Genomic DNA, 22,890 nt, shown 5'->3' on the forward strand with positions numbered 1-22,890 from the left:
GTTAACATAGCATAATATTTACTGAAAGCAACTTACATAACAATTCTGTGACACTTACCTAAGAAAATAATGGAAAACAAGCTCCTTTCGTGGTCTGGTGCCCACCTGCAAACAGTCGTCTGTATAGCTGGTATTATGCCACCCTTGAAATCAAAAAACGTTTTTTATGTTCGATATCAGAGACGGATAAAAATAAGTAAGTGTAAAACAAATTGTTGGTGACAAAGCGGCAGGATATCGAAATACTTTATTATGTAACAGCTATATGTAAATGGAACTACAATAAACCCAAGACCAATCTGTTTCTCAAAAACGGTCATAAGGGATAGTCTTGAAGCTTTCATTATCGTCTCTAAAAAACTAAGTTTCATCATCTAGAACGAGTCGTAATTAGAGTTAAATAATTTAAATTCACGTGTCTACAAATATAACTTTCCCATTCGAATCTTCTTTTGTGGTTGCATGCTAATGAAGTTGTATATTTTTTGTAAGGAATCTCTCATTTGTCTTCATGGTTAGAAGGGAGAACGTTAGACATCTTCCCTGCCCAGATAACTGTAATCGTTTCTGGCCGTCAATAATGGAACTTCTTCCTTAGTATTCAGCAACACTATCAACTTGGTCGGTGAGGTAGTTGTAACCAGAATGAAACTGCTCTAGGTGGTTGGACGTGATTAGTTGTAAACTAACGATATTTGCATTCCTAGATGCTTGGGGGTTAGTATGCCTCTGTTATCAGCAAAAATCACAGATTTGAAAAGGAAAATTTTTAAATTTTATCATTACTACTGAAATGGATGTTATCTTCGTTGATGGTGGACTTCACGTGGACAGAAATAACGAAGTATTTCTTTTGTTATAAATGTCCCTCTTCGGGACTAGCTCCAACATTACGAATAATCGAAAAAGAAAAGAATCAGTTAACCTTCCATTAGCCTGTGGTCCAAAATGGATGACAGGCTAATGGTTATCCTGTCCCCGCATTCATAAAGTGATACACAGACGTGCACAAAGTAATCCTTCCAGCTGTTCGCATGATTTGCTTCGAACATTGATCCTGAAAAGTTATATATAACACCGCCTACAGTGGTCCATATTGATAGTACTCCGTAGTCGTTCCGCAAGGTATGACCGATCAGGCAGTGACCCTCACCATTACGCCACTCATCATTGTGACACGATTTTGCTATTTATACCATGCACTGCTAACAAAATATCTTGGCAACTGAAAAAATGTATTTGCTGATAGAGATCGTAAAAGTGTTGCATATAATATCTACGAAAATGTCGAACGCCTCTCTTATTTTCTTCTTTTGTCTAGGTCTTCCTAACATCAGGTTAAGGTTAGGAAATACTGGTTGATAATCCAAGATATACAGGGAGTTTTGAAAAATAAGTGATTCAAATTCCTGCAAGATGTAGTATTGGTCAAAACAAGAGGAAAACTTCCTACAATGATATGTCCAGAAACCCATATCTGTTGAGACATGGGTCAGTCTGCCCCCTCATTCTGTCTGTTGCGCAAAATTAGACGCTGTAGGCAGTAAGGTTTGGAGCCGCCACGCATCCTGACACCTGCTTCGCAGTAAATCATTCACTCCTTCAAATACATTTGGTTCCATGCAGACTGCGTCACGTATCTTGATCGCATGTCTTGTGAGGCCATTACTCTGCCAATGGGTTGCGTACACATCGATGCCTTCAAATGTTGCCATAGCCAGGAACCCAACAGGTCCAGGTCCAGCGAACGGGAAGGCCGAGCTTCCAGACCTTCCTGACCAACTCATCGTCCACGAAACAGTGATGTGCGATAACACGATCCGTAAAAAATGAGGTGATGACTTGTCGCGCACAAATCACAGTCGTTGTCTTTCTGTAAGAGCAACGTTCTCTAATAACGCTGGTTATTCATCAAGCAGAAATCGGTGATACACAGCACATGTTAATCTGTTTGGTAAAGTGCATGGTCTAATAAGTCTTTCATCGACACTTTCTGTTCATACATTGATACTGAAGCAGTCCTGATGCCTCACCTAATCCACTGGATTTGTGGCAAGGGGAACATTTAAAGGTGCTGGTGTATGTCCAACCCATCAACCATATGCTGACGTTACAGGAGCGTGCGACGCAATGTGAGTGGAACCAAGGGTATCTCAAAGACTTGGTAACTCACTGCAAAGAAGGGCTGCGAGACGTATGAGAACCACAAGCAGCCTGCAGTGTCAGATTCTACGTCATAGACAGATGGGAAGGAGAGAACAGAGTGGTGCACATCTCATGACCTTATGGTTTCCGGACTTACGATTGCAGGAACTTTTTCCCAGTTTTGACGAATACTACCTCGTGTAGAAATGTATAACATTTTTTAAACATGTAGGACATTTAATTGTAATTTAGATCACGTGATTTTTGTCGGGCAAGATATATTGCTACTATTGTTTTGAAACTGTATATCAGTATATTCTAATAAATAACTAGGTCTATAATCAGCGACGTAATTGGTAGATACGGCGTTTATCAAGTAAACTAATATAGAGAAGGAAAAAGTACAAATACCTGAGCGAGTCCCTGGCAGAGCCTGTTAAAAAACAGTACATAGTAGCCAGCCCAGGCTGACTGCGGTGTCAGAACCGCCAGCAGAGACGAGACAAAAATGCCGACCAGCAGGACGACCTTACCACCGAAACGGTCAGCGAGCACACCTCCTGGGATGTGACCAATCGTGTATCCGTAGTAGAAGCCTGCGAGGATCTCTCCTTGCATCTGCTTGTCCCAGATGAATTCCCCATCCTGCAATTGGGATACGATATCTGAAATGCGCATTTCGTAATATCAATGAGAACTCTACTGGCGTTTGACACGACGTGAACCTACATAAAATATGTTTATTTTGCGTCGCAGCCAGAAACAACAAGGCCGGTAACTGCCACGAACCAAGTAGCGCGTGCTTACCAAGAGCGACGCAAAGTCGACCGCCGAAAACACGTTAGAGAGCCAACGTTATGACTACATGCAACGTCAGCTCACATTAGTACTGATGTGCACAGCCGCAATCGTCTTAAACAACAATACACACAATCATAAATCAAAATTTAAAATCCAAATGCAGAAAGTGATGTTATAGTCATATTTGGGTATCATCCTAATTACTAGAGATGAAAAGCTTGTAAGTCTATTTAGTTATCATCTGAGGTGTGTCTTATAAGTCTGAGTGTGGGACTGTAATTACCATATTTGTGTCAACAGCAAACATTAACTTTTCAACCACTCTTCAAAGACCTAGGAAGAATTTTTTGTCGATTAAAAATGGGCTCAGATGTGAGCTTATGAGGACCCACCAGTTATGTTCCCCCTCTCGGATATTAGTTTCATGCCTGTGAAACAGCCTGTAGTGAGACCATCTGCTTTCAGTTTTGAAGATCAGACTCCATTCATGAAGAGAGACATCTATAAATGCACTGATTTTTTATTTTGTCAAGCAGAATTTGTGGTCCTACATGCATGAAAAGTGATATCTATAAATGCATTAATTTTTTTTGACAAGCAACATTTGTGGTCTACACAATTACAGTTTTGGACAAGATCACTAAATATAACAAAAGCGTTCTGCATCCTGTTTGACTCTTCTAGGACTCCATTCCTGATATCTTGTGTTATCTTGTCTGTGGTGAACCCTTCACGAAAGGCAGACTGAGTGGCAGTTAACAAGTTCTGCTCAGTTAAGTGGGTCAGTATTCTGTCACAGCCTATCCCAAATATATAGTGCGATAGGTATATGTAATACAAAGGTGATTTGCTTATCTTCAGTTTACTGAATGAATATTTAAGTCTATTGGTATGTATGCACTGAGTTTTTGATTCCTTGAAGGTAATCCTAGGCACCGACAAAAACATGGAAACATTAACGTATGTTGCACTGTAGATAGATATTTACATGGTTGTCAATATGTATAGTATTACGTTGTATTGATTCTTGTTTTATAGCACTCGCTAATGGGATAACGTAGTCCCAAGATATATCGTGTTTGTTACATCACACCTTTGACAGTGGTGTGATAACATTCTCAGCGGTGATTCATGGGAGAGTTGTGCGGTGGCTTCACAACAGATGAATGACACAGTTTCGGCCTTTCCGAAAACATCGATAATGATGACGAAATTACGTTATTAGTGTCTCACCAGACACTGAAAGTAATAGACATGTTCAAAAACACGATAATGGAACTTTTCAAAATGATTAAATACATAAAATTCAACAAAGAATGTAGGCAGTTAGTGCTGATACCTTCTTTTTTTCTGCTTTCCTTGCGCCTTTGACCCGCATTGGCGCTAGGTCTGCATGGTTATTAAAGGATTTGGCATGGTTAGTTCAAGGCGTGACCGAACGTCCTACCTGTCGTTACCCCGTTGCAACCCAGGACGGAATATTTGTACCTCACGTGCCTGTGTGGAGTGTAATTCATGTGAAAATGAGTGAAAATTTTCTAAATGTTTGTGAATCATGTAACTAAGATGGGATTAAGGCACCAACACAGTATTCACCTAGTGGGGGGGGGGGGGGGGTGAGAAACTGTGTAAAAACCACATCCAGGCTGGCCGGCACACAGACCCTCGTGGTTAAATCGGCAGGCGGATTCTGCCTGGGGCCAGTTCGCCACCTCTTCACATAAGCGGCACTTTAACACACGTGGCTATCCAGGTGAGTTCGGCAGTTAGTTGTGATTCCAAACTACATCAACGTCAAACTAGGATACTGAAGTAACTGTACAAGGATGTGGAACGAAAAACGGTGGTTACATACAGAAATAAAGCCATTATATAAGAGGAAAGACGTTTTAAATAGCTAACTTTTCTTTTACATAATTTTACAAATCGCCCACAGGAAGAACCTTAACACATCAAACTTTGAGTGGGAGAAAATTCATGGCATAGTTTGTAAGGAGCACCGCAACATCTGTACAAAACTAAGCAGCAATGAAAAATCTGCCACAGGTCACAAACCAAACAAACTCCTGGACAAGGAACTAGTGACATATGAACATAACTACACATGCATAACTCTAAAGAATAAGCTATATGACTCAAAAGAATAAGCAGTATAAAAAAGAAACTGTCAGAAAACTGGGAAATAAACAGAGGCAAATAAAAGTCACACAGGTTTCATTAAAAAATGAATGCATTGAAGAGACCTCTTCAAATTTTCACAGAAAACAACATTGCACAACTGAACAAAGACCCAAGAAACAATTCCACAACAAAATGAATGGTCAGTTAAAGAGGACGCATTTCTTACCGCCAGAATATCAAAATAAATACGTACATCACCTGTGCCGCACGGAGTGGCCCCGCAGTTTTAGGCACCATGTCACGGATTGCGCGGCCCCTCCCGCCAGAGGTTCGAGTCCTCCCTCGGGCATGGATGTGTGTGTGTGTGTGTGTGTGCGTGTGTGTGTGTGTGTGTGTGTGTGTGTGTTGTTCTTAGTATAAGTTAGTTTAGTTTAGTTTAAGTAGTGTGTAAGTCTAGGGACCGATGACCTCAGAAGTTCCCTTACCAATTCACACACACATTTGGACATTTGAATATCACCTGTATGAACTGCAAACCCCCATATTAAGATCCCAACTTACAGCGAACAAGGAAGGATGTTCAGTGACACCTTTAGTTAACATTGTCAACAGCCTTGCATACAAACTATCTCACAAAGTCAGTCAGTTTCTAAAAGAGTATTTCATATAGGGGACAAAATGTACTGTGAGAAAGAGTGCCATACTAGTCACCGAAATAAGTGATATAAACATTACAGATGATGTCCGTTTTTTATCACTAGACATCAGAACCCTATATTCCAAAATAACTATTAAAGAAGCCATTGCAGTAATAAAGAAGCCATTGCAGTAATAAAGAACGATTTAGTCAAGTTCAAAAAGGCTCCATAAGCTGAAATTATTCAATTTATAGAATTACTAGAGCTAATACTCAACTTCAGTTACTTTGCATTCAGTGGTAATATTTATCAACAACCACATGGGCTAGGGCCTCTGTACTACGAAAGATTATAAAAGTGATACCTTAATATTAATCAAATGCGTCTCCAATAACACCAATAACATCATAAATTTGTTGAATACTGTACACAAAAAAATTTAAGTGTCGAACACAAGAAATAATAACATTAATTATCTAGATTTTCGCATAGGCGATCACAATAGGCCCAATTTCAAGATACACAGAAAAAACACAGATTTCAGTATCACGATTCCTGCCACATCCTGTCATCCACACATACACAAAAAACTGCATACAAAACAACGGTACGTAGATGAAACAAAATTACATTGAATGAGGACGACAGTTTGTTTCGTATTCTGTGGATGATTTGCCAAATTAATAATAATAATATAGAATGAGTCGTTTTACATTCACGTTACATTTTCAAATGTAACTATGGCTACATACTTGCAATCTACGATCTTTTGACATCATTAAGCAAATTTCAATGGCTAATGACTTTACCAGACGAATGATAAATGAAATGCAGAAGCAAACAGAAAAAATTAAATAAAAATCGTTGAAAGGAATCAGTAACACAATCAGATGTATGGCGTGCATACATATGTAGCGATAATTTTTTAAAACATAGCTAACCTACTTAGGTCACATAAAGTAAAAGTAGCTTTCTTCACGAAAACTATATTACAACAAAAGTATTGTACACCTTGAACAATAAAAGAGCTAAGTTTTTTGACACAGGAACATACAAAATCACATGTAGAAGTTGTTCAACCTGCTACATAAGGCAGACTGGTAAGAATTTTCGCATTATATGTAATGAACACATCAACTGCTACATACATAACCAGTTCACCAAACCCTCAATAGCAACAGATACAAAAAACCTGTAGGCACATTCAAAAACATAGAAGAAGGGCTTAAAATCCTACACCACTCCCAGAAATCGTATATAATGGATTTAATTGAGGAGCCGCGATTTTTGCACGCGACAAAATGCAGGGGGGGGGGGGGGGGGGGGGGAGGCGGATAGAATCCTCAGTGACAAAGTAGATAGTGAACAGTCAATATTTTCAAATGTTTCTCTTGTGTATAATAACAGCAGTAAATTCAATAAATATTTTCATTTCTTTATAGACTCTAAACATTTACAACAAAATACAATATAAAGCACGTAATACAATAAATTTATGGTTATGTAAATAATGTAACCCACATTCACTGTAACACCGCTAATGTATCCGAACTCTTTGTGATTTTTTTTTTCTTTGTCATCAGTCTACTGACTGGTTTGATGCGGCCCGCCACGAATTCCTTTCCTGTGCTAACCTCTTCATCTCGGAGTAGCACTTGCAACCTACGTCCTCAATTATTTGCTTGACGTGTTCCAATATCTGTCTTCCTCTACAGTTTTTGCCCTCTACAGCTCCCTCTAGTACAATGGAAGTCATTCCCTCATGTCTTAGCAGATGTCCTATCATCCTGTCCCTTCTCCTTATCAATGTTTTCCACATATTCCTTTCCTCTCCGATTCTGCGTAGAACCTCCTCATTCCTTACCTTATCAGTCCACCTAATTTTCAACATTCGTCTATAGCACCACATCTCAAATGTTTCGATTCTCTTCTGTTCCGGTTTTCCCACAGTCCATGTTTCACTACCATACAATGCAGTATTCCAGACGTATATCCTCAGAAATTTCTTCCTCAAATTAAGGCCGGTATTTTTGCCATAGCGAGTCTGTTTTTGATGTCCTCCTTGCTCCGTCCGTCATTGGTTATTTTACTGCCTAGGTAGCAGAATTCCTTAACTTCATTGACTTCGTGACCATCAATCCTGATGTTAAGTTTCTCGGTGTTCTCATTTCTACTACTTCTCATTACCTTCGTCTTTCTGCGACTTATTCTCAAACCATACTGTGTACTCATTAGACTGTTCATTCCGTTCAGCAGATCATTTAATTCTTCTTCACTTTCACTCAGGATAGCAATGTCATCAGCGAATCGTATCATTGATATCCTTTCACCTTGTATTTTAATTCCGCTCCTGAACCTTTCTTTCATTTCCGTCATTGCTTCCTCGATGTACAGATTGAAGAGTAGGGGCGAAAGGCTACAGCCTTGTCTTACACCCTTCTTAATACGAGCACTTCGTTCTTGATCTCCACTCTTATTATTCCCTCTTGGTTGTTGTACATATTGTATACGACCCGTCTCTCCCTATAGCTTACCCCTACTTTTTTCAGAATCTCGAACCGCTTGCACCATTTTATATTGTCAAACGCTTTTTCCAGGTCGACAAATCCTATGAAAGTGTCTTGATTTTTCTTTAGCCTTGCTTCCATTATTAGCCGTAACGTTAGAATTGCCTCTCTCGTCCCTTTACTTTTCCTAAAGCCAAACTGATCGTCACTTAGCGCATTCTCAATTTTCTTTTCCATTCTTCTGTATATTACTCTTGTAAGCAGCTTCGATGCATGAGCTGTTAAGCTGATTGTGCGACAATTCTCGCACTTGTCAGCTCTTGCCGTCTTTGGAATTGTGTGGATGATGCTTTTCCGAAAGTCAGATGGTATATCTCCAGATTGATATATTCTACACACCAATGTGAATAGTCGTTTTGTTGCCACTTCCCCCAATGATTTTAGAAATTCTGATGGAATGTTATCTATCCATTCTGCCTTATTTGATCGTAAGTCCTCCAAAGCTCTTTTAAATTCTGATTCTAATACTGCATCCCCTATCTCTTCTAAATCGACTCCTGTTTCTTCTTCTATCACATCAGACATATCTTCACCCTCATAGAGGTTTTCAATGTATTCTTTCCACCTATCTGCTCTCTCCTCTGCATTTAACAGTGGAATTCCCGTTGCACTCTTAATGTTACCACCGTCGCTTTTAATGTCATCAAAGGTTGTTTTGACTTTCCTGTATGCTGAGTCTGTCCTTCCGACAATCATATCTTTTTCTTCACATTTTTCCTGCAGCCATTTCGTCTTAGCTTCCCTGCACTTCCTATTTATTTCATTCCTCAGCGACTTGTATTTCTGTATTCCTGATTTTCCCGGAACATGTTTGTACTTCCTCCTTTCATCAATCAACTGAAGTATTTCTTCTGTTGCCCATGGTTTCTTCGCAGCTACCTTCTTTGTACCTATGTTTTCCTTCCCAACTTCTGTGATGGCCCTTTTTAGAGATGCCCATTCCTCTTCAACAGTACTGCGTACTGCGCTATTCCTTATTGCTGTATCTATAGCGTTAGAGAACTACAAACGTATCTCGTCATTCCTTAGTACTTCCGTATCCCACTTCTTTGCGTATTGATTCTTCCTGACGAATGTCTTGAACTTCAGCCTACTCTTCATCACTACTATATTGTGATCTGAGTCTTTATCTGCTCCCGGGTACGCCTTACAATCCAGTATCTGATTTCGGAATCTCTGTCTGACCATGATGTAATCTCATTGAAATCTTCCCGTATCTCCCGGCCTTTTCCAAGTATACCTCCTCCTCTTGTGATTCTTGAACAGAGTATTCGCTATTACTAGCTGAAACGTGTTACAGAACTCAATTAGTCTTTCTCCTCTTTCATTCCTTGTCCCAAGCCCATATTCTCCTGTAACCTTTTCTTCTACTCCTTCCCCTACAACTGCATTCCAGTCGCCCATGACTATTAGATTTTCGTCTCGCTTTACATACTGCATTACCCTTTCAATATCCTCATTCACTTTCTCTATCTGTTCATCTTCAGCTTGCGACGTCGGTATGTATACCTGAACTATCGTTGTCGGTGTTGGTCTGCTGTCGATTCTGATTTGAACAACACGGTCACTGAACTGTTCACAGTAACACACCCTCTGCCTTACCTTCCTATTCATAATTAATCCTACACCTGTTATACCATTTTCTGCTGCTGTTGATATTACCCGATACTCATCTGACCAGAAATCCTTGTCTTCCTTCCACTTCACTTCACTGACCCCTACTATATCTAGATTGAGCCTTTTCATTTCCCTTTTCATATTTTCTAGTTTCCCTACCACGTTGAGGCTTCTGACATTCCACGCCCCGACTCGTAGAACGTTATCCTTTCGTTGATTATTCAATCTTTTTCTCATGGTTACCTCCCCCTTGGCAGTCCCCTCCCGGAGATCCGAATTGGGGACTATTCCGGAATCTTGTGCCAATGGAGAGATCGTCATGACACTTCTTCAATTACAGGACACATGTCCTGTGGATACACGATACGTGTCTTTAATGCAGTGGTTTCCATTGCCTTCTGCATCCTCATGTCGTTGATCATTACTGATTCTTCCGCATTTAGGGGCAATTTCCCACCCCTAGGACAAGAGAGTGCCCTGAACCTCTACCCGCTCCTCCGCCCTCTTTGACAAGGCCATTGGCAGAATGAGGCTGACTTCTTATGCCGGAAGTCTTCGGCTGCCAATGCTGATTATTTATCAAAATTTAGGCATTGGCGGGGATCGAACCCGGGACCGGAGACGTTTTGATTATGAATCAAAGACGCTACCCATGGACCACGGACGTAAACCAGGCCGTCGTAATGTCTCTGTAACATATTCTGATTTCAGAAAGAAACAATGTAAGTAATAGTTTACACACTTGTGGCATTCTGCATAACAGAGGAGGCACAGTATCTGCAAGTAAACAGACAACTACACTATTCCCAACATTAGCACGTAAAAGAACATCCCAAGATTTTGTGATGTCAGTACAACTCAAACAGACGATTACAGTGCAACAGAGGCAGAAAAACACGCTTGCAGATATCACACAAATGACTTAGGTCAACAAATGCATAAATTCTCGAAATGCATAGTGCTGAGCATGAACAAGTATGTAACTGGTGCAGTGTTTTATTATTTAGATACTTAACATGGTTACAGAATTTCCAAAAACATCGATTATAATGAATGAAATTAAGCTATAATGTCTGAATATGATTGTTTCTTAGTGGATGGAATATTTTCTGTCACTGTGAAGATGTAATCAGTGTATTTGGCGCCCAGTGTTCTGAATTCTATCAGACCAACATTCTGAGGCTCCAGTTTCATTTGGGTTGCTATCTTTGTTTGTTGTTTGTTTAATAATGTTCCAAACTGTTTTGGCCTAATTGGTGAAATGTTTTATTTTTTTTTATCATAGGGCACGAGTTTTGCTTTTCGAATGACAGGCTGGAGGATTCTGCAGTTCCTGTGTTAATGGAGTTTCAAATCCTGGCTGCGGGTTGTCCTCTGAATTAGACAGAGCGCTCGCTTCTTACCCTTCATATTTTAAACCCAGAAGTTACTCGTCTCTGGTCCGTGCCTTCTTACAGTTTTGTCCTTACTTGTTCGGAGTGGAACAGAATTCTGAGTGTTATAGGAAAATGTTAAGACATATTTTAATTTTCAATGCACATTTTCTACTTCAGAAATGTCTCCCCAGTATTCTCCCTGTAATTTCTCTACCAAATCATAGTTTATGATTATGTGATACAGTTCTTTTCTTCTATGATTTAACATTTGAAAATAAAGTAACTGAATAGTATTTTTATGACTAAATCACTAAATGACGTTGGGTCTAAAAACAAGCTGTCGATCAACACTTCACAGCGTCATACCATTGTAAGGTTGAGCCAGATAGTAGGGGATTCTCTTGTTATGGTCAAACATTAGCCAGCAGCTTCGGCTGCCTGCAGTTTTCTCATCCCGCGGTCTGACAACAGCAAGTCAGCACCGAGGTGGGCAATCTCAATCACGTGCCTCCCTCGTGTGCTGATGATGTAACGCCGCCTAGGCTATGCTGATCAGGTCACGCTTCGGAACTTTCCATGCCGCCCCCGCGGGTGTCTCCGCTTCTGACCAATCAGGGCAGAGGAAGCAGTGTGGCTGTACAGCATGTACCCTGCCTCCCGTCGGCGAGACACTCTCTCTGCCGGGCGCCTTGTAGCTGTGAACACCACCTGCCTCTCCCGGTGCTGAGGTGCTGTGGACTTCGTTTCTGTTGCTACCACGCCATGGGAACTTGTCCGAATGGCAGCCACCACTTTTCAATAACTTCACCCAAGTTTGATGTGAACTATACATCGCCTAGCACTACACTCTGGCTCACCCTCACCTCCCTATGCCTGACTCATGCTGCCCATTTGAATGCATTTTCTGCCAATAAATGGCCTCGTCACAAAAATTGTCCAAATGATTTATTTCCGCCCACCGCCTTAGCTGCTCCAGCGATCCTGAACACAAGCCTCGTAGGGAATTTTACAGTGAATAATTATTCATATATGATTCAGAAACCTGGAGTATAGCTAAACGTAGAGAGGGAAACTATTAACATTTGAAAGAAGAGCAATGAGGAAGATATGGGAATCGATCTTAGATAAGGGAGAATAGAAGAGAACGAGGAAATCTACCTCTTGATGCAAAAACCAACAATCCTACAGAACTATAGAGCATTAGAATCCAGTGGGTGGGCCGTATCGCACTTACATCAAATGGAAGGTAGTGGAAGAAGGCACTTGAGGGGAAACCGAACACCAACGCTCCATATGACGCAAAGGCAGGGCTGGATGGACGACCTGGCAAAGGAACTGTCAGCCCAAGGGTTGAAGAGAGATCGAGCACAAAACAGAAACGAATGGAGGCAGTTTGCTGTAGCGGCGCATAGTCTGCAGGGTTCGTTATCGCTGGATATGTATGTATGTTTAGTAATCCAAAACTAGATTTGGACAACAATGGTGCCCTCGATAAATACTATCAGACAGAAAATCAATATTAAAGTCTCCATAAATAATAATTGCTTAGGTAAGTTATTAAAAGTGTAAATAGTTCCTTTTTGAAGCTTCAATACATCCTGTGGGACTGGATTTGAACAACAAAGGTGCCCTCAATAAATACCGTCCGATATAAAATCAACATTAAAGTCTCCACAAATAATAATTGCTTAGTTAAGTTATTAAAACTGTAAATAGCTGTTTTATGAAGCTTAAAAACATCCTGTGGGTACCCCGTAAACTGCTGCTGCTACAGACTTATGCGTCTCTTGGTCCATTATTGTGGTACAGCATTCAGAGAGTTGTTAAACACAATGTTCATTAATCTTCAAAGCTTGGGACATAACTCAATTTTATATCGTATGCTATTGCCACCCCTTTCTTATTTCTAGTTGTGCAATAGCACGATATCAGCTTGTATCAAGGGTGTGGACATGAAACAGGAAACAGCAAGTAAAGCGTTTCTGGAAACGAGAAGTCTGTTAACATCTAACATAAATGTGTTCCCTGAATTTTTTTTCTGGAGTAAGGTATTATATGGTAGCGAAAAGTGGACGATAAACAGTACAGAAGCTCTTGAAACACGGTGCTATGGAAAAATGCTGAAGAATATATGGATTAATAGGATAACTAATGAAGACCTAGAAAATCGAATTGGGTGAAAAGAAATTTAAGGCACAACTTCAGTGGAAGATAGGATCGACAGATAATCCTGATGTATTGAGGAATAGTCATGTTGGTGACGGAATAGTGAATGGTGAAGGGAGGAGATGGGGGGAAGGGTCAAAAATTGTAGAGGTAGCCCAAGGTTTGACCATAGTAATCAGGCTGAGGCAGATGTAGGCTGCAGTTCCTATGAACAGATGAAGGAGCTTACAAGGATGGACTACCATGGAGAACTGCATCAAACCAGTCTTTGGACTGAAGACCACAACAATGACATCCATTAATACGTGTCTGCTCAACTTCAGTGATTCCGTCTGATGTCCTGATACGCACAAAAAGTACGCTGTGCTTCCAGTTAGGCATTCGTTTTTCTGTATGTATGAGAGAAGTTCACCTTTCTTGTTAACGATGCTTCTAAGTTTCCGGTAGAACATAATAAATGCATTTTCTTTAATGCGTGTGGCTTTCTGCAAGCTGCAGTATTTTTCGTTTTTGCTAGAAACTATTTCAGCTTTAACTCCGCCTATACTGAATCTCTTTCTTTCGGATAAAATAAGTCGAAACTTAGAGTAAGTTGAAACTTATTCTAACAGCCACTAACATGCTTCCGGAAACGAGTGGACAACAAACTATACAAGATGCCCAATGACTAGCTGCTAGATTCTATATGTGCTTTGCGAACCGCCTCTTAATTGTGACTAATAGAAGACAATAACAGCGCAGATTGAATACGAGTATCTAAGATGTGACTACCCCTGCAAAATAACAGAAACCGTTGGAGATATGTAAGTTCCCTTTGAATCATCAAACCCCAGAAACGTAGGTGTTACAACGCTGGCATAGATTAGAGAGGTGTTGGTCGTGTGGGTGGAACATTATTCTGCACTCTACTGAATTTGTAGTGTCTCGAACTGTCTGTGAATTTGCTGCTGCTGCTGCTGTTGTTGTTACTGCTGTTGTAGTTGTTGGTGTTGCAATATTAGTTGTTGTTCCGACAATTCAGTAATTAAACACGCTCGGGCAGGAGTTGCTCGTCGCCATGTTTGTATCGGAGCCCGACACAAATTAAGATGGTCACTGCCTCCAACCATGTAGCTTGTGGATATCAAGACCGATGCAAAGCTGATGGCCGGAAATAACGTATAGAGCAAACGTTATAACTGCAACTAATGCGTGCTCAGATCAGTGGCTACGCACAATGGCAGAAACGTCTTAGACAGCTCAGGGTTCAGATACAGAAAATAAGGTTGAGGATAATAGTTCAACTTCAGAACACAAAAGGGGGGGGAGGGAGGGTCTGTTGCATTGTTACTAACCCATCGTAAACTTTAGTACTTCATATTTTACTCAAAGGGCATTTTAAGTTACAGTTTATGCACCAGTTAATTTCAATGTCAACAGTGGTACTTCAAATAGAAAATAAGTTCAAAATTTCCTGGTTTATACCATATACAGACGATACTAGATTGGAGAGAAACTCGAGTTGGTACCAACTGCGAGGGCTTAGTAATCTAGGGTTAACATAAGGTCAGTGGCGAGGTACGGACTGCGGATCCGACTGCCACGCAGGATATTTTATTACCTGCAGCGTATCAAATGCAAACCGGTTGCGACTCTTTGCAGCGACCTACGGCCTCGTGGCTGCCACAGGCGGAATTATCTGTTACGCAGATGCTATCCTCGCTACTGTCTGAGTCAATTTTTCACGTTGTTGAAGTGGATGGCTGTTAATCTGTATGGCCACATTTCGCGCCCAAAATAGCCTAGGGGACTGACCACCTTCCGTAATGAAAAAAAAGAAAAGGAATTTCCGAGTGAATTTTTCACGGAAACGATTGGATAGGTGTGTTGCCACACATGAAAAAAAACACTGACGTCATAACGATGTAGAAACAGATCGAGAGGAAAAGAAATAAGAAGTGGTCATTGTTTCTGGCTGCTATGCAGGCCCCCGGGTTCGATTCCCGATACTACTGGGTATTCTTTCTTGACCTCGTGATGCCAACTGAGGAGCTGCTGGAGTGAGAAGTAGCAGATTCAATGTCTGAGAAACTTACAACGGCCGGGAGAGCCGCGCCCCTCCATATGGTACCCGAAGGACGACTTTGGTACAGACTGGCTGAATATCCCGATAGGGCCAATAGATGGAGCTCTAGCTGTAGTTTTACATTCAATATAAATATCCGAATTCTATAAAAGATGTTGCAGGAGTATGATAGCTCCTGAAAGCATCTGAAAGCGCGATTCGATGAAACGGTATTTTGAAAATATCTTACAAATGCAAAACAAGATCAATGGAACACAGCCGGATTAAATTAGGCGGTGCTGCGGGAATTAGAGTATAAATGAGTCACTGGGAATAATAGACAAGTTAGCAGTAAAATAACTGATGATAGAAGTAGAGAAGATTTAGAATGCAGATTAGCCAGATTAGCAACAGACAGAAAATAATTTTTGAAAAAGGTGAATCTGTTAACAGCGAATAAAAATTTAACTGTTAGGAAGTGATTGGACAAGGTATTTATTCAAAGTGTAGCCTTAGGGAAGAAAATTTTGAAATGTTATGGCGTACAACAATGACGAAGACTGGATCGAATAGAGAGGTATTTTATTGAATTGAGGCAAAAAGAAAATTACGGCACGACTTCTCTAAAATAAAAGAACGGTTGATGCGACATATGCTGCGGTATCGAGAAATCGTCAGTTTGGAAAGGGAGGAATTGTGGAGAACAATAACTGTAAAGGAAGATCAACGCTTGAATCCAGAAAGCAGATGCATATGGATGTAGATTGCAGTTGTTACACAGAGATGAGGAGACCTGCATAGGATGGAATAGCATGGAGAGCTGCATCAAATCGGTCTTATGACACAAGATCGCAGCAAAAGCTACCTATTAATTGTTTTCCAACACAGGTTAAAATCACGCACTAATGTGCTAACCTAAATTTTAAAGGTCAAAGAAGAGAAGGTCTTTCATGCACATGTTCACCAAACTATTTTGGATTTTTTCAGCTGTTTCGGTAGATCCACTGCCATTGTGAGAAGTACAGTTCCTTCCAAAAAACATGGTCTACACATCAATGCAGTAATGAGATTCTCTGGGAACTGAGATGTGGTAGCCTGACTTCATTGAAGAAGCTTTCTACACAATGGGACGAATATAGGCTCAATCGTATGAACCCCCTTTTCTTATCCGTATGTAGGCAGAATGTATCCGTGATGATCATACAACATTTCAGGTATTATGGAGAGGGGGAAATGTGACCCTTTGAGAAGAAGAATTCAGATCCGAAAACGGTTTAGTTGCGGGTTAACTTTTGTAGTAGAATACGAAAACTGCAAATCACTGTTTGTACGACGCAGTTACATGATTGATTATAAACGTTGTTGCCAACATTTGAGGGAAGGAACCCCGTTAATATATCATGAGGGATGGCTGCAACCCCATGAACGTCCTGCGGCTGTGAATGCAGGCCCATCTCTTTAACACAGCTCACTGACTTCCATGCACAGCACACATGCGACTGCGAGGTTCTCCAACCACAGCCCCCTCCCACTCCCAGGACTCAATCATATGTGCTCATAACCCCTCTTTACCGCAAATGCGAAATTAGGTGCTAGGAAAGATATAAGCAGATTAACAGCTTTGTAAAACCAATACTTTAAGTTGTGAATCACAGCGTACTTGGATATTATAATTTTATTGGAAACTGTATGATATAAATATGTGATGTTCATTATGTGGGAGAACCCATATGAATGTACTCCTACGGTGAAACCGCAACTGCCTGGAATGCAACTCGTCTCCCTCTGCTTGCAAACATTGTGTCCATTTCTGAAAAGTTCTAAATATTTCATTAGTCTGTTTATACAAGTTGGACACCAGAATAATCTAAATCCAGCCATAATACTGCTCAAAGGCCGAATATCACATGTACATGACGCTTCTACAACATGCTAATGTTAGTAAAATCTTCTTGTCTCGTCGCAAATCCAATTGCTTCCAGTAACTTCTGCTCCTATCTGTATTGTTTGGTTTGCACAGGGTATAGACGGAAAAGTCAAAATATTACGCTCGGCATCTTGACCGTCTAGGCTTACCAGCTTCTGTCCTACAAAACACAGAATATGTTTTGCAACATATGAATTTCAACATAATAATTCCATCTTCTTCCTTCGGCATAGGAATGGGCCGTTCACGTTTCTGTCGATATACAGAATGCGGGACGTAAAAGCGCCTCGTCGTACGCAACGATAATGTTCCAGTTCGTGCGTGCAAGTCAATAATAATGGAAAACCAGAAACGTTGTGCAAACAGTCGCGTACGAACTAACCATTTTCTTCTGATGTACGGACACTGTACGGAACTTTTTTGCTGTGTAAGACAGCTGCAGCCGCAGCCAGTGAAACTTGTCGAAACTAGTTGAGAAAAAGGCCTCGTTGTGAGAAGTCAGATTAGTGTGAGTGTGTGATAATGCTCTATTCGTTAGACCACCACCTGCCTGCATGCCTGAATTAGAGAGGTAGGTGCAGGAGATAATGACAAGAAGTCCTCGTAAGTCAACCAGGAGATTGATTCATCAGGTTCATGTGAGTGAGAGAAGCTGCAGACGTGGTTTGAGGGGACTGTGCAAGAACTGAAGGAGTCTGCTCTACAGAACAGTGTGCATTTCTGTTCATGGCTGTTGATAAATGTTGCCAGTGGTGTCTTGGACCCACTAAGGCTCATCATGAGTGACGAGGCGTCGTTCCATCTGTCTGGGTACATAAATTCCCAAAACAACCGATATTGGTCGACAGAAAATCCAAACGTGATCCACCAGATATCCTAGCATGACGAGAAGATTGGTGTTTGGTGTGCCATTTTGTGCTATTTCCGCCATACGCGTTATGGGACCCATAGTCTTTGAGACGACAGTGAAGAGTAACGAGTATTTGGGAATCCTGGACGAGTTTTATTCGCACTTGACAGAAGAGGACCGCCAGTTGTGTTACTCCCAGCAGATCGGTGCAACATGCCACACAGCAGCTGCTTCATTGCCTCGTATGCATGAGACGTTTACGCCAGACGGACAATCAGCAAAGACTTGTGACCTCCTCAGTCATCAAACTTGTCCACTTCTAACTTTTACTTGGGGGAGTGTTAAAGGGAAGAGTATACGAAACAAATCCACACACAATTTAAGAACTCAAGACCAGGATCCAGGATGTCATCAATAGCATCACAACACAAAAACTGATAAATATGATATGAATCTCCTCAAGAGTGGCCACATGTGTGCTGAAGGACACTTTCAGTACCTACTTTGAAGGTGAGAAATCATATTCAATATATTACATTTCATTTTGTGTTCATGTGTTGACTTTACGGGCCAGTTTTACGTGCTAAGCTATTCGTCTCAGATAACTCCTGGAGCATTTAGTATTTCGTAATTCTGTTTTCACTCAAATAAACTGTGGAACAGTCCTCACGAAATAAGGTATAATCTACATAGCTATAATAATTACAGCCTTCTCTGAGAAACGGATGATATGGAGATGGGTTGGCTTGCGTGGCTCCTTGACACAGATAACCGTACCGTAGGCGGAACCGCAACTGAGTTGCTATGGTTCCTGAAGAGGGACACAACCTTTTCATTAGTTACAGGGCCAACAGTCTGGATAATTGAGTGATTTGGCCATCTAACATCAGCCAACATGGCCCTGCTATGCTAGTACTGCGAACGGCTGAAAGCAAGGGAAAACGCCTGCCGTTATTTTTCGCGAGGACATGCTGCTCTACTGTACAGTCAATAGCGTTCCGTTCGGATCTCCCAGTGAGGGCGATCACGAGGGTGTCGTCATCAGAAAAAGCAAAACTGGAATTCTATGTGTTGGAACATGGGAGGCTCGATAATTTAATAAGGGAAATGGATAGACTGAAGTTAGATATAGAGGTAATTAGCGAGAGAATTAGCGATGTGCATGGGAAGGGAGTTGGGTACAGGTTTATAAATACAAAATCCAACAGGAGTATTGCAGGAGTAGGTCTAATAATGAATAGGAAAGTAGAACTGTCGGTAATCTTCCATAAACAACACAGTGAATGCATTATCGTAGCCACGACAGGCACTAAGCCAATACGTACCACAATAGGACAAGATTATACGGGGTTCAAATGGTTCAAATGGCTCTGAGCTCTATGGGACTTAACATCTGAAATCATCAGTTCCCTAGAACTTAGAACTACTTAAACCTAACTAACCTAAGAACATCATACACATCCATACCCGAGGAAGGATTCGAACTTGCGACTGTAGCGATGGCGCGGTTCCAGACTGAAGCTCCCAGAACCGCTCGGCCACACCGGCCGGCTTACACAGGGTGTCCCAGGAGAAATGGTCAATATTAAAGAACGACCATTCGAAGAGAATATAATAAACAAGGGCTCTAAAATGCGTATGTTAAGAATTATAAGCACTTGTTCATCTTTGCTACTGTGAAACACTTCTCTTCTATTGGACAAGTGCTCGTAGCTCTCAGCGTATGCATTTTCTAGCCCATGTTTACTAGGCTTTTTGCTTCGAACGGTCATTCCTAGGATATCCCTGTATACTGATCATTCCTCCTGGAACACCCTTTATGCCTCCTGGAACACGCTTTATGCCTACTAGGTGATGAACTGCAAGAATATATGATGAGATAAAAGAAATTACTGAGAGAGACGGAAATTGAATTGTGTTGAAAGAATGGAACTCGATAGTAGGAACGGGAAGAGAAGGAAAAAATAAAAGAACATAGATTGGAGGAAACCAATAAAAGAGGAAGCCATCTTGTAGAATTCTGCATAGAGAATAATTTAATCATCCATAGCACTTGGCTTAAAAATCACAAAATGTACGTGGAAGAGGCCTGGAGGCACAGAAAGGTTTCAGGTAGACTAGTAATGGTAAGGTTCCGAAGCCAGCTTTTAAACTACAAAGCATTTCCAGGAGCACATTTGGACTCTGAACATAAATTACTGGTTTTAGAACGGCAGGTGGAAATCAAGGCGATGTGACTTGGACAGGGTGCAAGAGGCAGAGGTTGTTTGGAATTCCAGAGCGAGCATTAGGGCATCAGGCAACGACTGACTGGAAAGAAAGTAAGAAACATAAAACATAATGAATGGGGAGAGCCATGAGAGATGAAGTACTGAAGATGGCTGATCAAGAGGCAAAAGTACAAAATCCAGTAGAAATTCTTGGATAACGTACGAGATACTGCATCTAATTGACGAGGGGAGATAATAAAAAAATGTTGTCAATGAAGCGGTCAAAACTGTGTGAAGACTTCTAAAAAATGAGGCTGACATGAAGTGCACAATGGCAAAGATAGACTGGCTGTAAGGGAAATACAAGGATGTAGAAGCATACATAGCTAGGGAAAAGATAGATGATACCTGTAGGAAAATTAAAGAGACTTTCTGAGAAAAGAGAAGCTTTCAACCGTCTCCTTCTTTCCTGCTGGTCAAGTGGCACATGAAAGAGTTTGCATACAAAATGCGAACAATGCTGGGATAACTTATTCCAGAGGTTTTTGCAGTTTCTGTGGAGCCACATATGGGCTACAAGCAACAGCTGCCAGAACAGGTACGAGGAGCGTTCAATGGGTACCGCATCACTTTTTTTTCTGAAAGCAGACTGATTTCATTCAGAATTACAATACAGCATACTATTCCCCACTCTTTTGGCTACGAAAGGCCAGTTTTCAACGTAATCACCATTAGGGAGGTAATTGGGCTAGGATAGTCTGTGCATCTGTGATTGCCACAATACTATGTTGATATAGTGGTCAGCACATCCGCCTAGTAAGCAGGAGACCTGGGTTTATGTCCCATCTGGAGTACAAATTTTAATTCATTGCTTCAGCTTCTACCTTCACGGAAGATAAAGTTCTGACTCATAAGTCTCCAGTAAAATGTAATTCAATTACAATCTCCCTTTAATGCGACAGGCTTACCCCACCTTACTAGCAGTGCCTGTATGCCTGCATGGTACGACTCTGGTGGCCGACGTTGGAGACAACGTCCTACTACATCTGAACCTCCGCACCAGTCAGGTACTGCTTCCCACGGAGTGTATCCTTCATTGGGCGAAGCAGATGGATGTAATAATGTGCGAGATACGGGCTGTATGGTGGACTGGGAAGAACAGTTCAATGTTTTGTGAGTTCCTCTTGGATGGGAAGACTAGTGAGGGGCCTTGCATTGTCACGGAGAAAGAGAAGTTCATTTGCATTCTTGTGACTATGAACACTCTGAATCGTTTCTTGAACTTCCTGCGGGCAGCAAAATAGACTTCAGACATAATCATTGCACTGGTGGACGAGAATGTCAGCACCACCAACAGAGACGTCCAGTTGTGCAGCGAGGTGTTGTTCCATTGTGATTCGGCGATCATCTCGAATGAGAATGTCCGCACGTTCCAACATTGTAGAGTCACAAATGCGTGCGGCCGGTCCGCATGCGGGAGATTGACATGTCTGCTCGACCTAGTTATAATTATGGTAGGCGCCTTGCCCATCGACTCGCCATGCTTTCGCTCACTACCAGGTCTCTGTAAGCATTCCCGAAAGCCTATGAATATCTGCGATGTTCTAGTTTTCTGCCAAAAGAAACTCAATGAAAGCTCTCTCCTTGAAACCCACCTCCGTTACAGGGGCCATTTTGAAAGCGAAATATAGCTTCGCTACCAAACGGAAGTTCTTGAAACTATAGGAGCTGAAGCGGGAATATTCCACGATATCCCACAGCAAATTCCGCCTTTTTCAGTCGAAATTGCCCGAGAAAAACATATGTTGCATTTCTTACTGAACGCCCCTCGTAATTCGTTCGCAGCGCTCGTTGCAGGCTTGCACCTTACCTAGCATTCCAGTAAACTTCCAATAATTATTCTTTGCACGTTGGATGAACTGTCACTTTTGTTCGATATCATCTGCTGGGACACTTTATTGCGTGCAACTTAGCTGTTCTCATAGAGGTCCTTCTACGTCTTCCTTAAAGAAATAATGCATCTAGTTTCTGTTGGTTTGGAAGACTTTTTTTAACTATCCACCTCTCGCCGCGTGGAGTGGACTCGCGGTTTGAGGCGCCATGCCACGGATTACACGGCCCCTTTCGTCGGAGGCTCGAGCCCTGCCGGGCATGGGCGTGTGTGTTGTTCTTAGCATAAGTTAGTTTAAGTTTAAGTAGTGTGTAAGTCTAGGGACCGATAACCTCAGTAGTTCGGTCCCTTAGGAATTCACACACACACACACATACAGCACTCGACGCATGTGAATGACACAGAAAAAAAAAATGGTTCAAATGGCTCTGAGGACTATGGGACTCAACTGCTGAGGTTATTAGTCCCCTAGAACTTAGAACTAGTTAAACCTAACTAACCTAAGGACATCACAAACATCCATGCCCGAGGCAGGAT

The 22,890-nt window shown here is 41.4% G+C and overlaps 1 protein-coding gene across 1 annotated transcript in view; it reads right to left on the minus strand.

The window, feature by feature from the left end:
* Positions 1 to 22,890, minus strand: part of LOC124607055 (sialin-like) — a 94,367-nt gene that overhangs the window by 55,595 nt on the left and 15,882 nt on the right. Inside the window, exons 3-4 of the mRNA XM_047139231.1 lie at positions 2,557 to 2,790; positions 59 to 143 (exon numbers count right to left, since the gene is read on the minus strand). Coding sequence (XP_046995187.1) covers positions 59 to 143; positions 2,557 to 2,790 — 319 coding nt within the window. The remainder of the gene's footprint in view (positions 1 to 58; positions 144 to 2,556; positions 2,791 to 22,890) is intronic.

This window comes from Schistocerca americana, chromosome 3 (genome assembly GCF_021461395.2).
Source record: "Schistocerca americana isolate TAMUIC-IGC-003095 chromosome 3, iqSchAmer2.1, whole genome shotgun sequence".
NCBI classification, from domain to species: domain Eukaryota; kingdom Metazoa; phylum Arthropoda; class Insecta; order Orthoptera; family Acrididae; genus Schistocerca; species Schistocerca americana.